This window comes from Equus caballus, chromosome 4 (genome assembly GCF_041296265.1).
Source record: "Equus caballus isolate H_3958 breed thoroughbred chromosome 4, TB-T2T, whole genome shotgun sequence".
Classification (NCBI taxonomy): domain Eukaryota; kingdom Metazoa; phylum Chordata; class Mammalia; order Perissodactyla; family Equidae; genus Equus; species Equus caballus.
In genome coordinates, this window is record NC_091687.1 from 5,464,627 (window position 1) to 5,480,877 (window position 16,251).

Here is a 16,251-nt window from a genome sequence, read left to right on the forward strand (position 1 = left end):
TTGAAGGTGTCTCTTTTCTTTTCTTTTTTTTGAGGAAGATTAGCCCTGAATTAACATCCACCACCAATCGTCCTCTCTTTGCTGAGGAAGATTGGCCCTGAGCTAACATCCATGCCCATCTTCCTCTCTTTTATATGTGGGACACCTGTCACAGCATGGCTTGATAAGCTGTGTATAGGTCCGCAGCCAGGATCTGAACCAGTGAACCCCAGCCACTGAAGCAGAGCACGTGAAACTTAACCACTACACCACCAGGCTGGCCCCCTAAGGTGTCTTTCTTGATTGCTCCTGTTCGCTTACCCTCCACATCTAATTCATTGGTTATTCCTGTGTCTCCCTGCAAAGTACATTTGGAATCAGTGTACTGCTCTCCAGAATTTCTGTCATTGTCCTAGTCTAAGCCCTTCTCAGCTCTTGCCTGGATATTGCAGTAGTCTCCATGTGTCTCTTTGCAGAAGTTAATGTGATTCTTTTGAAGCATTAGCCAAATCATGTATTTTTCCTACTTAAATCTTCCAATGATTTCTTGTTTCACTTAAAATAAAATCCTAACTTCCTTTGGCCTCAAAGGCCCCACCCACATCTCTAATTTCTACTTGATATTCTCCCCTTAGCCTACTGTTACTCCCATGTTGATGTTATTTTCCTTGTGTTGAACATTCTAAATTTCTGCTTCCCTCCGGGCCCTTGTTCTTGCTGTTCGCTCTGCCTGGATCATCCTTCTTTTGTTCCTAGCATAGTCTTAGTTGAGCTCAAATATAACTTTCCAGTAAGGGTTTCCCTCTCCACACTATCTGAAATTGTGTCTGAAAAACCTCTCTAAAATCATTATTTCATTATTTCTTCTTGTTTTATTTCATTATTTCTTCTTTATCTTTGTACTGAAATACAAGCTTCATTAGTACAAACACTGTATCTGTTTTATTTTATATCACTGTATCTGTAGCACCTACCGTAGGGCCTGGCATATAGTAAGTATGCTTGAAGGTCTCTTGGTTAACCCTGAGGCTTATTATGTAGGAATGATTGTTGAATGTGCGTATCTTAGTTAATTCTGTTTCAGTTGAGAGACAGAACTAAAGCTAGAAATATTTTACAGCCTCTCCATTGTAGACAGATGTAAGGGGCTATATAGAATTGAACAAAATGTCCCTTGTATGTAAAAAGTCTTATGCAATTAGTGTGATTTCAAGGAATTGAATGCTATACTTCTTTTAACGTAGCAATTCTGGTTGGTATCTATTTCAGGAAGCTAGGAAATACTGAAATTAAATAGCAGAATTAAAATAGCAACTAGTGCGAGATTGAAATTTACTTCATATACTGTCTGATTGACTACACACTTACTCAGATACTGACCTTGATAGAAAACCTTAGGACAGAATGTAGAAGCAGGAGGAATATAAAATTCTCTAGTGTAGGAATTTTAACAAGTGATGGTGCTTTTTTAAGTCATAGTATTTTGACTAGGAAATTTTAAATCACGTTCTTTTTGACTGATGAAGGATTAAATGATGAAATTTCCCAGATTGTACAGTAAAAAGTAGGAGTTACAATATAATTTTGTTTTCTCAACTCTAGAGTCTAGGTAAAGATCCACTTTTGGAAGCTGTATAGTGATGTGCTAGAGAGAAGAAATAGGCACTTGACACTGATTCAAGCTTTGTGTGGCTGAACAGCCAAATAAAAGATGCTGTTTTAAGTAAAATGACCAAATAAAATGTTTCTTTCAGAGTTCAGAACAGTCTATTAGGGGTAAAAGTAGACTCAAAGAAGTTTGGCATGTCATGTAATAACTAGAAATTAAGTGGATGAAAAGATAATTTGAAGCATATTCAGCGAATGACACCAAGTTTGGTAAGGTTTAAAAAACACATTATAAGAAGGAAGGCTGCAAGAAAATTAATGGGAACTTCTTGTTGGTCGTGTAATTGATAGATAGAGAGATTACCAAGAGTTAAGTCTTTTTTTGGTAATAAAATATTTGAAAGTCTTTTATTTTGATGTTGTCACTGAAAGCAACTAAATGTCAGATAAATCTAACTGTGGTTAAAGCGCCCTGTGTTCTATACCAATAAAAAATGTGGGTAAATCACCAAGGTGGGTTGGTTCCGTACTTGAGAATTGAAAGAACTCAAGGGTAAAATTGCAGAATCGTTAGTTGTAATAGCAGTTTGCACATTTTAATATCCCTTTCTTAAATTAAAACGTGGCCAGTTTGGATTTTGGGCACCATACACTCACGAGGATCTTTTTGAAACTAGACAGAGTACTAAGTATTTTTTAGTGAAGCAAAGTACTGAGCAAAGGTAACTTATTTGTAAGTGGGAACGGGAGAAGGAATCTCGGAGAGGTAGCACTTTTTACATGCTTTGATCAGGTTTAGGGCTTCTCCTGAACCTACTGAGTCTGGGAGAATTATTTACAGATTACTCAGCCTCACATTTGAAGTCTTCAGCTTTACCTTGCCATGCTGCTACTCTGAGAACATCATTACTTTGCTTGGGGGGAGAAACAAACCATTAGTGGCTCTGTGTAGTTTTTCAGGGTAAAGATCGTATTCCTTAGCTGGATACCCAGGTACTTCTTGAACTGATCCTTGCCTGACTTATCTGCTCTTATCTCTGGCCCCTTCTCCATGCCTTTAACTCTTATCTGCTCTAAATTTTAGCAGTTCTTTTTAATCTGTGCTTCCTAAACTGCAGTGAACATAAGATTGAAGGTGCTTATGAAAATATAGATTTCTGAGCCTGACCTTTAAAAATTTTGATTCATTCAATTAAGTAGAGCTGTAAAAAACTATAACATGCACTACAGGTGATTGTGATGCTTGTGGTCTGTTGATCATGCTTAGAGAAACGTGCTTAAACGTGTCTTGCTGTTGATATCTCTGACTGTGTATGTGCCTTTTGTCTGGAATACCTTCTCCATCTCTTGCACCTCTCTATTTCTTGGGCTTGTTAACTTGTCATTCTTTCAAACTTCCTTAAGTATGATTATTATGAACAGCTTCTATGCATACCTCTGATGGCACTACTGTAATAATTGATATATTTATTTTCCTCATGCATCAGTTTCTTGAGAAGAAAGACCACTTTTTTGCCTTTTTTTTATGTTTTAATTTCCAGCATCTCAGTATCCTCTACTTACTGTGTCCTCTACTTACTGTGTCCTCAGACTGTATTATTGTAAGTTTTTGAAGGCAGAGGCAGTATCTTATCTTTATCTCTCTCATAGTTTCTGGAAAACATGAGGCCCTCAATATTTGTTTAATTAGTGCTAGTCAAACTGAGGTCTATGGATGTAGTCTCCAGGGGATCTGTGAGTTCTATGAAGTGTTAAAATTTTACTATTTTGATTTTGAGCTAGGAAAACAATTAATTATGTTTAGAATCATCTTGGATGACTACCACTTTATATTGACTACTGCCATGAAATTTCAATGCAAGTGCTTGACCTTGTGTTCAGTGGTGTTGGTATGCAGATCACCTAAAGACCTAGTTTAACTTAGTGTTTCTCGAAATCCACCTAAAGACATAGTTTAACTTAGTGTTGCTGTAAAGCCAAATCTACAAAGAAAATCTCCCGCGCTCTGTGTTGGGGGTTTGTCTATTCCTTAATTGTGAGAAACAACTAAATAAGCTGACCTCTCTATACTCCTTGAAGATTCCCATGCTATTTTTTCCCTCTTTTTGCATATGCCTGGGATATTGTATTTCTCCATCATTACTGCTTTTTTTAGATTAACTTTTTTTCAATATAAGATATACCTGGTATAAAATTCAAACATTCAGAGTCCTGCATATCTTTCAGAAGCATTGTCACCTTTAATGAAACCTTATCGTGTTATTCCTTATCCTTCCTGTTACTCAAGTAGATGTGTCCTTCTCTTGAATCCCCTAGAGCCTAGAACTTTGACCTTTGACAACTCCTACAAGGAGGTCTTTTTAGGTTCAACTAAACATTCAGACTTACAAGGCTATCATAGGCTCTGCTTGGCACTAGTCTACGTGGTATATAGGACAGGAGCCACAGCTTGTCAGAGGTTAGCATCAGGTGTTCCTCTCTGTGTGAGACCACGTAGGAGTATAGTCAGCTGTCCAGGAGCTGTTTTCTTTGCTTCTTAAGTGACTGGTCAAGTACAAGGGGATAAGATCCCTGTTGAGTGGATGCAAGGGTCTCCCTGATTTAGAAGCCTCATGCTCCTCAGAAGCATAGGCAGAGCTTCCAGGTTCCCTGCAAAGGACATGCCAGGTACAGGAGTCACTGCATCTCGGTTAGTTCACTAGTTAGAGTCACTGCATCTCGGTTATCTGTGGCATCCTCATTAAGTATTTATAGTTTTCCCAGTCCAGATACAATTAATTTCCCAGTCAAGGGTCATTTTTATTAATGTGCCTAACAATATAGCAAATTACTTTATCAGGTTTTTAGGGGAACAGAGGTAGAAAGTTAACTAAAGATCAAAGTCTCATACAGAAGAGGAAGGAGTTTTGTTACACATTTACCCATACCTTTCTTGTGGCGTTACCCTATTTTTGCCTTGTATGATGTTTCTGTCTCTTTTTGCTAATCCTGCTGTTCCTCCCAAGATGAGAAACTCTGAGGGATGTGAATATGTCAGGTTTTTTTCTTTTTGGTGAGGAAGATTCGCCTTGAACCAACATCTCTTGCCAATCCTCCTCTTTTTTTGCTTGAGAAAGATGAACCCTGAGCCAACATCTGTGCCGGTCTTCCTCTGTTTTTTGTATGTGTGGTACCTCTGCAGCATGGCTGATGAGTGGAGTAGGTCTGTGTCCAGCATCCAAACCACGGATCCCAGGCCGCTAACATGGAGCGTGTGGAACTTTAACCACTTAGCCATGGGGCCGGCCCCCATGAATGTGTTTTATACATCTTTTTATTCTGTCTAGGTTCTAATGAAGTGCCTTAAACATATAGTGAACACCATCATAGAACTATTTGTTGAATTCTAGTTTGTATGCTGCTTTGACTGTAAGGTAAATCCACCAAAAAACTTAGAAAAAATTCTGTGAGTGGCATTTTTTTTTTTTAAGATTTTATTTTTTTCGTTTTTCTCTCCAAAGCCCCCCGGTACATAGATGTATTATATTCTTCGTTGTGGGTCCTTCTAGTTGTGGCGTGTGGTTTGATGAGCAGTGCCATGTCCGCGCCCAGGATTCGAACCAACAAAACACTGGGCCGCCTGCAGCGGAGCGCGCGAACTTAACCACTCGGCCACGGGGCCAGCCCCTGTGAGTGGGATTTTTCATAGATGGAAACAAAACCTAGAAATAAACTTCCTGGACAAAGTGGTGTAACAGTGGTGTCCTCCTCCAGTATTATTAGGGTTGCTCTCATTTTAACGCCTGTATGACTTCTTTGGAATGGGGACTGCATAATGACATCTCCAGATTCATTCTCTCGTGTACTGAAAGCATATGTTAATGGTGCTAAGATATGGATTTGAAAAGACTGAATCAGCAGAAATTGGCGAATGTTTCCCTAGGGCAGGGACAGAAATAGTAAGATAAGATCATTTCTTGACTTAGTATAGTATAGTAAGCTGCTATGTTGAGAGAATCCAGCAAAATGATCATCATGAGATCATCATAGCTTTGTACAGAGTATATTATACTCGTGGCCGCAGCACCCTGCCTTTCTGTCTGCCACATTTTGTTACAGAAGTCAGTGGATCTGAAGAAAGATAAATGATCATGAGCGCTTAAGGGGCGGTGTTATAAATATGGTAAATAAGATTGTGACCCACGTTATCAGGAAACGTCATAATTCAGTGGAGATACGAGTGAACCCATCTATATGGACAGTTCTTAGTCACTTAACATTAAAACTAGGGAGCACCGTTAAAGTTTTAAAGAGAGGAATAAAAGACAATAAAGTATTCCTTTATAAAGGTTTTAAATTAAAAAAAAAGTCACTACTCTCCAGGAAGTTCATATATTGTTTCTTGGTTCAACATATTGGATATTAGGTTGCATGAACAATGAATCTAATGTGTTGTGTCAGATTTTGTTAATCTGCATATGTATAGTAAGTATTCCACAAAATCCTGTTGATTTTTCGTTGACATACTTAAGACTTAACCATACCTATGTATAGTCCTTTCAAGAACCTTTGAAACCAGAAACTTTAGAATTATTAATTTAAAAACAGTTTACACATTAAGAATCTCTGCTGCCAATGATAGTGATTCCTTGCTTACTTAGCTTTTGTGTTGAAATTATGAATGGTTTAAGCAAGTGATTGGAACTAAAACAAAACTTTAATCCCCTTCTGTTGTTATACCATTTTCCATCTATTTCCGATTTTGTTTGTGATAAATAACCTTTGCTACAGTAATAGGTCTATGCCTCCTCGAACTTATAAGGTCATTAAAGAGACATGGAAAGTAAGTATAGAAAAGTGATTTATGTATGCGTATTGCTTTGTTTTCCCGTTAGATTAATGATACATATATATGTATATACATACACACACACAGTGTTGCATAAAACTTATTTTATTTCACTAATTAACTTAATGTTCTGAATCACCGACCTAGAATTTTAGAACTTTATTATATCAACATCATTACAGGTCCGTGATTGCGGTTTACATTTCTTTTTTTTTTTTTAAAAGATTGGCACCTGAGCTAACAACTGTTGCCAATCTTCTGTTTTAGGGATTTTTTTCCTGCTTTTTCTCCCCAAGACCCTCCAGTACATAGTTGTATATTTTAGTTGTGGGTCCTTCTAGTTGTGGCATGTGGGACGCCACCTCAGCATGGCCTGATGAGCGATGTCATGTCCGTGCCCAGGATCTGAACCAGCCAGACCCTGGGCCACGGAAGTGGAGCATACGAACTTAACCACTTGGCCATGGGGCCAGCCCCTCAGATTACATTTCTTGATGTAGAGTTTGGTCTTTACTATGTGAAGAATTCATATATATATGAACTCAATTTTTTTTTTTGCTAAGGAAGATTCACCCTGAGCTAACATCCGTTCCAATATTCTTCTGTTTTTTTTGTACATGAGTCACTGTCATAGTTGGCCACTGATGAGTGGTGTAGGTCCATGCCCAGGAACTGAACCCACGTTGCCAGAGTGGAACATGCTGAACTTAACCACTAGGCCACAGGGCAGCTCCTATGAACTCAAGTTTAAGAAAATATATTTTAAAAGTCTGCTTTAAAAAAGGATTACAATGGAACCATTTTATTTCAAGGCATTTATTTCAATATAATTTTGAGAGTTATGGGAGTACACTTTAACAAGAGTAAACTTTATAAGGACTTTAGCAGATATTTAGTGCCCAATAAATATTTATTAAATGATTTAAATATCAACAGTGTTTTGACACATTGCAAATTGAGTGATGTATTTAAAACAGGTCTAGCTAGACATGTACTTAGAACCACTTAATTGGAAATTTGAATAATTATGGAGTTAAGGTTTTAAAATAATTTAAAAGCAACTTCAGACTGAATATTCTTAATTATATTAGGAGGCATGTCTGAACAAATAATTAGCGTTATGCATCTGTATAATGGATTATAGTTGAGAAAATGCATTTTCAGGTTCCTTGTATCATTTGAGCTGTATCCATATTGCTGGGAAGAAAGTGAAGCAGGTATATTTATCCCCACTTGACAAATAAAGAACTCAAGTTCAGAAAGGGGAATACTCATCTTTACCCATTGAATGGCCAGCCTTAGACATGTAAATCCCAATTCTGTGTTCCTTCTACTGGAGAAAACTTGTTAATTTTTTCTTTTTAAATTGAGTTCATAATAGTTAACATCAATGTGAGATTTCAGTTGTACGTTATTTCTTGATTGTCACCACATAAGTGCTCCCCTTCAACCCCTGTGCCCCCCCACACCCCATTCCCCTTGTAACCACTGAACTGTTTTCTTTGTTCAAGTACTTGTTTATATTCCACATATGAGTGAAATCATCTGGTATTTGTCTTTCTCAGTCTGGCTTATTTCGCTTAGCATAATTTCCTCTACATCCTTCCATGTTATTGCAAATGGGATGAATTTGTCTTTTTTTCTGGCTGAGTAGTGTTCCATTGTATATATATACCACATCTTCTTTATCCAGTCATCGGTCCGTGGGCACTTGGGTTGCTTCCATGTCTTGGCTATTGTGAATAGTGCTGCAATGAACATAGGGGTGCTTATGTTACTTTGGATTGTTGATTTCAGATTGTTTGGGTAAATACCCAGTAGTGGGATAGCTGGGTCATATGGTAGTTCTATTTGTAGTTTTTTGAGAAATCTCCATACTGTTTTCCATAGTGGTTGCACCAGTTTGCATTCCCACCAGCAGTGTGTGAGGGTTCCCTTCTCTCCACACCCTCTCCAACATTTGTTATTTTTAGTCTTAGTGATAATAGCCATTTTAACAGGCGTGAGGTGGTATCTTAGTGTAGTTTTGGTTTGCATTTCCCTGATGATTAGTGATGTTGAACATCTTTTCATGTGTTTTTTGGCCATCTATATGTCTTTTTTTGGAAAAATGTTCATCTCCTCTGCCCACTTTTTGATCGGGTTCTTTGCTTTCTTATTGTTCATTTGTCTGAGTTCCTTACATATTATGGAGATTAACCCCTTGCCAGATATATGATTTGCAAATATTTTCTCCCAACTGGTGGGTTGTCTCTTTGTTTTGATCCTTGTTTCTTTTGCATTACAGAAGCTCTTTAGTCTGATCAATTCCCACTTGTTTATTTTTTCTTTTGTTTCCCTTGTCTGAGAGGACATGGTGTTTGAAAAGATCCTTTTTAGTTCGATATCAAAGAGTGTACTACCAATATTATCTTCCAGGAGTTTTATAGTTTCAGGACATATCTTCAAGTCTTTGATCCACTTTGGAACTCCTTGTTAATTTTGATGGAGTTTGGGAGAGAAAATAATAGATGCATGTGAAAAGATGGTTGACAGCATAAAAAATATTACATAAAAAGTAATAAATTAACAATACAGTAAATAAGTGCTATAGGAATCCATAGGATTTATAAAATTATGATGAGTTGAAGTAATTAAGAAAGTGCTCCTTAAGGAGCAGTTCAAGTAAGCCTTGAGAAGTGTGTTGAAATTAAGAAGCAAGGATTAAGAGAGATTTCACAGATAGAGGCTTAGAAAAAGAGATACCCAGGACATCTTCCTGAATTGGGAGGAAAGAAGATAGCATAGCATTCCTACAGGTACTCATTCTGTAAAGGATATTAAATGTAAGATGAAAAGCTTGGGGAACTTTTTAGTAGGGAAATACAAAAATATACACAGCAGTAGCGAGAACAGTATAGTAACTCCAGGTATTCATTACTCAGCCTTCAGCACTGTTCAAAGTTTTGTCAGTCTTGTTTCGTCTATCCCACAGTTTTATGTAAAGTATTTTAAAGCAAATCCCCACATCATTTTACCTATGTATTCTTCAGTATATATCACTAAACAGATAAGGAATTTTTTTTGTCTTTAAACCACAATACAGTCGTGCGCTGCATAAGGACACTTGGGTTGACGATGGACCACATATACAACAACAGTCCCAAGAGATTAATGCCGTATAGCCTAGATGTCTTGTAGGCTACCATGTAGGTTTGTGTAAGTCACTCTATGATGTCTACACAATGATGAAATCGCCTAACAACGCATTTCTCAGAATGTATCCCTGTTAAGTGATGCATGACTGTACTATTATCTCACATAACAAAATCAGCATTACTTCCTTAATATAAAATGCACAGTTCATCTTCTGATTTTTCTCATTTGTCTCAAAAAATGTCTTTTTGTAATTGGTCTGTTCAAATTGGGATCCAAACAAGATCCACACATTGTATTTGATTGAAATGTCTCTTGAATATCTTTTCATGTACAACAACCTTTTAAAATTTGTGTTCCCTCATACCATATACCTGTTGAAGAAACTAGGTGATTTGGCCTATGGAAGTTTCAGCATTCTGGATTCGGCTGATTGCTTCCTTTTGGTGTCATGTAATAGTGTACTTAACCAATATATCTGATAAATTGATATTTAGATCTAGAGATGTGGTTAGCTTCAGATTCATTTTTTCGTTTTTCTCTCTTTTTCCTTTTTTTTTTGAGCATGACACTTTGTGAGACTTTGTATTTTCTATTGCATAACATTAGGAGAGGCACATAAAATTTGCTTGTCTAACTTCCAATGATTATAAGAATAATAACAGATTCAGGTGTTGTCAGCCTTATGTTTTTATCAAGTTTCAGCCTTTCAAGGTTTTGGCATCCATGGTTATCTCTTGCCTAGATCCTTTCTCTCTTGAGGGATTTGGATTTGATCATTCCTTCTGTGTTTATTAGTTGTTAGGGAACTTCCAAAAGAAGCAGTCAGTACCTAGGTATTAGCTTAGTTAACAAGAGAGCATACGAGCATACTTCTTATCTCAATTTTAGACCAAGTTGCGTTATTAGAATCTCTTTTTATGCATTTCAGTTCTTTTACTTATGGGAAACAGAATTCAAAGTTCTGAAAAAGTGAGTTCATCTACAAATTCTGGTGGTTTTGACAATTTGACCATACCGATTGCGTATATATTGGTACTGTTTTGATTACCTATTATTTTTGGACATTTTGAATTCCCAGACTAGGGAATTATTTTTTGAGAAGTTTCTCATGGACAAAGAGTGATCTTTTTGACAGTGATCGCTATTTCAGTGATTTAAGAACACATACAAAGCAGTATATGAATGAGTACAAATAAGTATCACACTCTCTTTGAAAAGTGACATATCAAAATTATGTAAGTGAAATCTCATTTGTCTGTAGGATGAACACAGCACCATGGTTTGTGTTTTGATACATAATTATTTATAGAAATACTATGCTAATGTAGTTTGTTACTTGATGTTAAGTTGGTATTTATGTGAATAGATATAAATTGGCTAAACAAACCACTGTAGCAACTATTTACACAGAAATTCATCATTGTATATTATCTCTTTAGCCTTGCCATTAAAATTTTATTAAAGCTTTACGATAATGTTCCAAGAGATTTTGAGGAAAACTCCTGTGACCCTAATAAAGTGATTTTTGTTACTATGAGTTCCTGCCAAGCTGTTGTCCCTATGTAAATATGATAGGTTTGCTCGGATTTAAATAATCATTTTCTATTGATTGGACGTTTAAATGATTTCTGCTCTTATGTCTAGTTTTACGAGTAGTATTCCAATGAACATCTCAATTCCATGGGTCTTTATTTAGTGGGAATTACTTTCTTAGGATAAATTCCCCAAAATGGGGTTACTGGATCAAAGAATGTTTGACTTTTGTTATTTGTTAGAAAGTTGTTTTCACATCTCCTGTCTTTTGGAAATGCAGAGGTTTGAGGATATTTAGCACTGTGGGACCTTTTAAGAAAATTTCTAAGGCTATCTGTTGTGCTGCTACTTTTTTTTTTAATTGCTGTCTTATAGTTTGAGAAAACCCTTAAAGTATGTCAACCAAGGGGCCGGCCTGGTGGTGCAGTGGTTAAGTTCGCATGTTCCACTTCAGCAGCCCAGGGTTCACCAGTTCCGATCCCAGGTGCAGACCTATGCACTGCTTGTCAAGCCATGCTGTGGCAGGCGTTCCCACATGTAAAGTAGAGGAAGATGGGCACGCATGTTAGCTCAGGGCCAGTCTTCCTCAGCAAAAAGAGGAGGATTGGCAGCAGATGTTAGCTCAGGGCTAATCTTCCTCAAAAAAAAAAAAAAAGGTCAACTGAATTTTTTTTTAACAATTGTTACCTTCCTTTTAAAAATTACTTTTAATAGTTGCAGCATTAGAAACAAGGATCTTGATAAGTTATTTCTGCTTTCTTGCAGTGCCTACTTGTCAGTGCTGCAGCTTTAATTTGAATCGTGAGGTTATGAAAGCATTTGTGACATATTTATATGCTTAAGCTTACCTCCATTTGCACTGAAAGTTTTATTTTTTTATTCCTAACCATTAGCCTGTTCCAAAATGTCAAGCTTTTTGCCACAATCTTTACTAATATATTCAGAGTTTGATCTGAGTCCTTCAGAGTGAATCGTTTATTTTGGCCACAGTCCCTGCATGCTACTTTAATAATAGTATTGTAGATCAGGAATTGCTAAAACTCTATTCTTCTTTCTATGTAATTTTTAAAGAATTTTAAAGGAATCAATATTGTAAAGTAATCAAAAGCAGTTTGGCAGTATCTATCCATTTTATGTGCATTTACCCTGTTGTTCTACATTGCTAACTCTGGGAATCCATGTTGTAGAAATCCTATCTACCAGGTACGCAGAAAAGATTTATATAAGGGTGTACAATTGCAGTGATACCTTCAACAGTGACAGAGAGAAACAATTTAAATACCCACCAATTGGAAATTGTTGAATAAGCTATGGTACATTCAGAAAATGAAATAAGCAATTACTACCAAAAATAAAATAGGTAGGTGTTGACATTAAAAGATGGAAAAAGCAAATTGTGCGTACATATTGTATATTCTCATTTTTTAAAAAACAACTGTTAGATGTATTTATGGATAGAAAAATTTAAAGGGGGATACACTGCATCTTAATGTGGGTGTAGCTAGGGTTTGGATGAAGACTTGGTCTTTCATTTTCTTATGTACTAATGTATTTATATTTTATACAATGAGCATGTATTAATTTTGAAATTAAGAAACATTTCTCTTTTAAAATAGTGATAAGTGAATTTTTAACGTAACAGCAGAGACATTAGGTGAGTATTGGGTGTCAAAGTTTTCAGAACATTTTGGAGACTTCCTTTATAATCTCCCTCAGAACCATTTAACAACCTCAGTTTGTGCCCCCTCTCTCTACTGATCTAGTACACTGGATCCTGCAGCAGCCACTTAGAGTTAAATTGAGAGTTTGTGCAGCCACTTAGAGCTAAATTGAGATGAGTGAAGGGGGACAGTATATCAAGAAGCAGTTGACTAGAAATATGACCAATGACAGTGCAACTGCACTGTGAAGTCTTAAACCATGAAGACTGCAAACAGTACTAAGTTCTTAGGGAAAGTTTTGAGTAAGAGGTAGGATAAGGATTATCATGAAAAAATCATCTCAACTGGTGGCTGTAGTAAGAATAAAAGCACAGAAACGAGTCATATTGTGTGTGCACAAGGGAAAAATTAATTTCAGTGTGAACTGGCCTCAGAAGTAGGTTCACTGCCACATTGATCGATGGGAATTACTGGAATAGGGCTCAGGAGGATTGATATGAGTAAAAAGTTGGGAAAGTTATACCTGTAGGATGCTAGGCCAAGGAGCTTACAAGTTAACCATAATGGGTGAATTGTTATGCGCAGTTGGTCTGGTTATCATCACTTAACCATTTCCAGGCCAGAACTGCCCTTCCTACTCTACCACATGCTGTTGCTTATGTTTTTTCGTATGTAAACCTCGGTTCATTATGAGGATTCCTATTCCTTAACTTTAATGATATTTCCAAGTCTTTGTTATATCTTGGCACACTAACACATATGTTTTGAACATTGAAATATACTTCACATTCAAATTGAGGCCCATATAGTTTCAGTATGTCCTTAGTCCTGTTTAAATTATTTTTACTACTTTTCTCCACTTGTGCATAGTGTCCCCAGTGCCACTGAGTATATTAAAAAATGTTTAGGGGCCGGCCCGGTGGCGTAGCAGTTAAGTTCACATGTTCTGCTTCTCGGCGGCCTGGGGTTCGCTGGTTCGGATCCAGGGTGTGGACATGGCACTGCTTGGCAAATGCCATGCTGTGGTAGGCGTCCCACGTATAAAGTAGAGGAAGATGGGCATGGATGTTAGCTTGGGGCCAGTCGTCTTCAGCAAAAAGAAGAGGACTGGCAGTAGTTAGCTCAGGGCTAATCTTCCTCAAAAAAAAAACAAAAAACGTTAATCTGTAGTAACTTTTTTTAATGATAGAGAGGGAAACTATATTTGAACTTGGAGGTGGGACATTTACTTAAACAAAAGTTTTGTTATGGCACGGAATCTAGATAGGATTAGGATATGCCTCATCCACAAGGTAGCTTTTGTTGTAACGTGCCCTTCAGTCGATTCTGACTCCTAGCGAGCCTATGTACAGAAGAGTGGAAGAGTGGAACCCTGCCTGGTCTTTCTTTCTGTTCCATCCTCTCAACTTCCAGTGCTGTATCAGACAACACTTCGCACTATTCATAGGGTTTCCTTGGCCATTTTTTCACAAGTGGGTGGCCAGGTCCTTCTTCCTAGTCTGTCTTAGTCTGGAAGCCCCACTGAAACCTGTCTACCATGGTGACCCCGCTGGTATTTGAAGTATCAGTGGCATAGCTTTCAGCTTCCCAGCAACATCCTGCTGCCACAGTAAGACAACCGACAGACAGGTGGTGTGGTTCCCTGAGCGGCAAATGAATCCAGTCTGTGGTGGTGAGAGTGCCAAATCTTAACCGCTAGACCACCAGGGCTGGCAGGGTGTCTGCCTACTATAAAAAGACATTGTATCTGTATAGCCAATAAATTAAGTGCTTTTAATTTTAAATTGATTAGAAGAAAAAAAAATGAATGGAATTCTCTCTGATGCAACTTGTTTCCCTCCAGACCAGAATCCGTAGAAGCTAGCCCTGTGGTAGTTGAGAAATCCAACAGTTATCCCCACCAGTTATATACCAGCAGCTCGCATCATTCACACAGTTACATTGGTTTGCCCTATGCGGTAAGTGTCAAACATTTCTCTGGAAGGGTATTTTTTATATGTAGAGGTTGATAGAGGTGTGTGGTATTGTGCCTAAAACTGAATATTTAAAAAACATACTTATTTATACCCCCTAAATAATTAGGGATATAATTTATAGTTTAATTTTTCATTGATCTAAGTATATTTATTCAAGGGATTAAAATTCTTTAAGAGGAAGTCCCTAGAAGTTTAATTATTATTATTTTGCATTTTATGCTATTAATAGTTTGGTGTTATAATTCTTTACCTTCTCTATGAAACGATTGTAGGTAGAATTGTATTTTACTATCTACTGTTAATTGTAAATTATATAGTAATTTACATAGTAAATTATATAATTACCATTTATTAAGCACTTAGGTGCCAGGCTCTGTGGTAAGCATTTTCACCTATATTATCTCATTTAATCTTCAAAAACAGCCTCATGAGATAGATGTAATTTTTATCCCCATTTCATAGCTGAGAAAATGAAAGCTTATCTAAGTTACCTTATTCAATGTTGCATAGATAGTAAGAGGCAGAGCTTAGATGAAACAGTTACAGAACTGGACACCAAAATAAGAAATGCAAATTTTAAAAATCCATGTTATGTACCATAAAGTGATAATGTGTCTGCTATAGTTGTTTTTGTTATTCTTTAGCCTCCACATACCTGATGGGTTTTTTTTGACCTCTGTGCTCACATCTTGCACCTTCTTTTATCTTGAAGTTGGAGTTATATGACTACAGGACTGTGAAGATGTCTTCTGATTTGGGGGGTAGGAGGGTGGAGTTTGAGGGAGATTGTTGTAGACAAACATTTTCACTTACTGCGATGGTTTAATATTGAGCTTCACCAAGTCATTATTTTAAAGATATTAAAGAAGAAATGGGCCAATTTCTTATCTCGTGAATATTCAAATTACAGGTTGAATTTTATTTAAGTTGCTTGGTTCTCGTTGTTGACGTTATATTGTGCTCTATTTTTGTTTAATTATCCAGGACCATAATTATGGTGCTCGTCCTCCTCCAACACCTCCGGCTTCCCCTCCTCCATCAGTTCTTATTAGCAAAAATGAAGTAGGCATATTTACCACTCCTAATTTTGATGAAACTTCCAGTGCTACTACAATCAGCACATCTGAGGACGGAAGTTACGGTACTGATGTAACCAGGTGCATATGTGGTTTTACACATGATGATGGATACATGATCTGTTGTGACAAATGCAGGTAAAAATATTTTACACCATTAGTTTACTTTTCTTGAATACTGCTAATCTTTGATTGTTGATGTTGGAAAAGATAATTAAAGTCACTTTTGAAGGTATTAATGAATGTGATTTTTAATTGAGACTTCTGCTACTGTCAGTGCAGTCTGTTTTGCTCCTAGTGAAAGCCCTTATGGGAAAAAAGCTATCTTAGAGTTTATTAGAGATCCTCATTGTTAATTGAGTAATAAGCAGTCAGTTCTGAACTGTTCATATGGGATCACATCTCTCTTTTCACTCATTCAATAGTGATACAACTATGTATAGTAGTAGACA

The 16,251-nt window shown here is 36.9% G+C and overlaps 1 protein-coding gene across 5 annotated transcripts in view; it reads left to right on the forward strand.

Moving 5' to 3' along the window:
* The window catches only part of KMT2E (lysine methyltransferase 2E (inactive)), a 96,045-nt gene that overhangs the window by 37,094 nt on the left and 42,700 nt on the right, over positions 1-16,251 (forward strand). For all 5 annotated transcript variants that reach the window (XM_023640149.2, XM_023640150.2, XM_070265368.1 and 2 more), the window contains 2 exons: positions 14,591-14,705; positions 15,708-15,937. In XM_023640149.2, the coding sequence (XP_023495917.1) occupies positions 14,591-14,705; positions 15,708-15,937 (345 nt within the window). The remainder of the gene's footprint in view (positions 1-14,590; positions 14,706-15,707; positions 15,938-16,251) is intronic.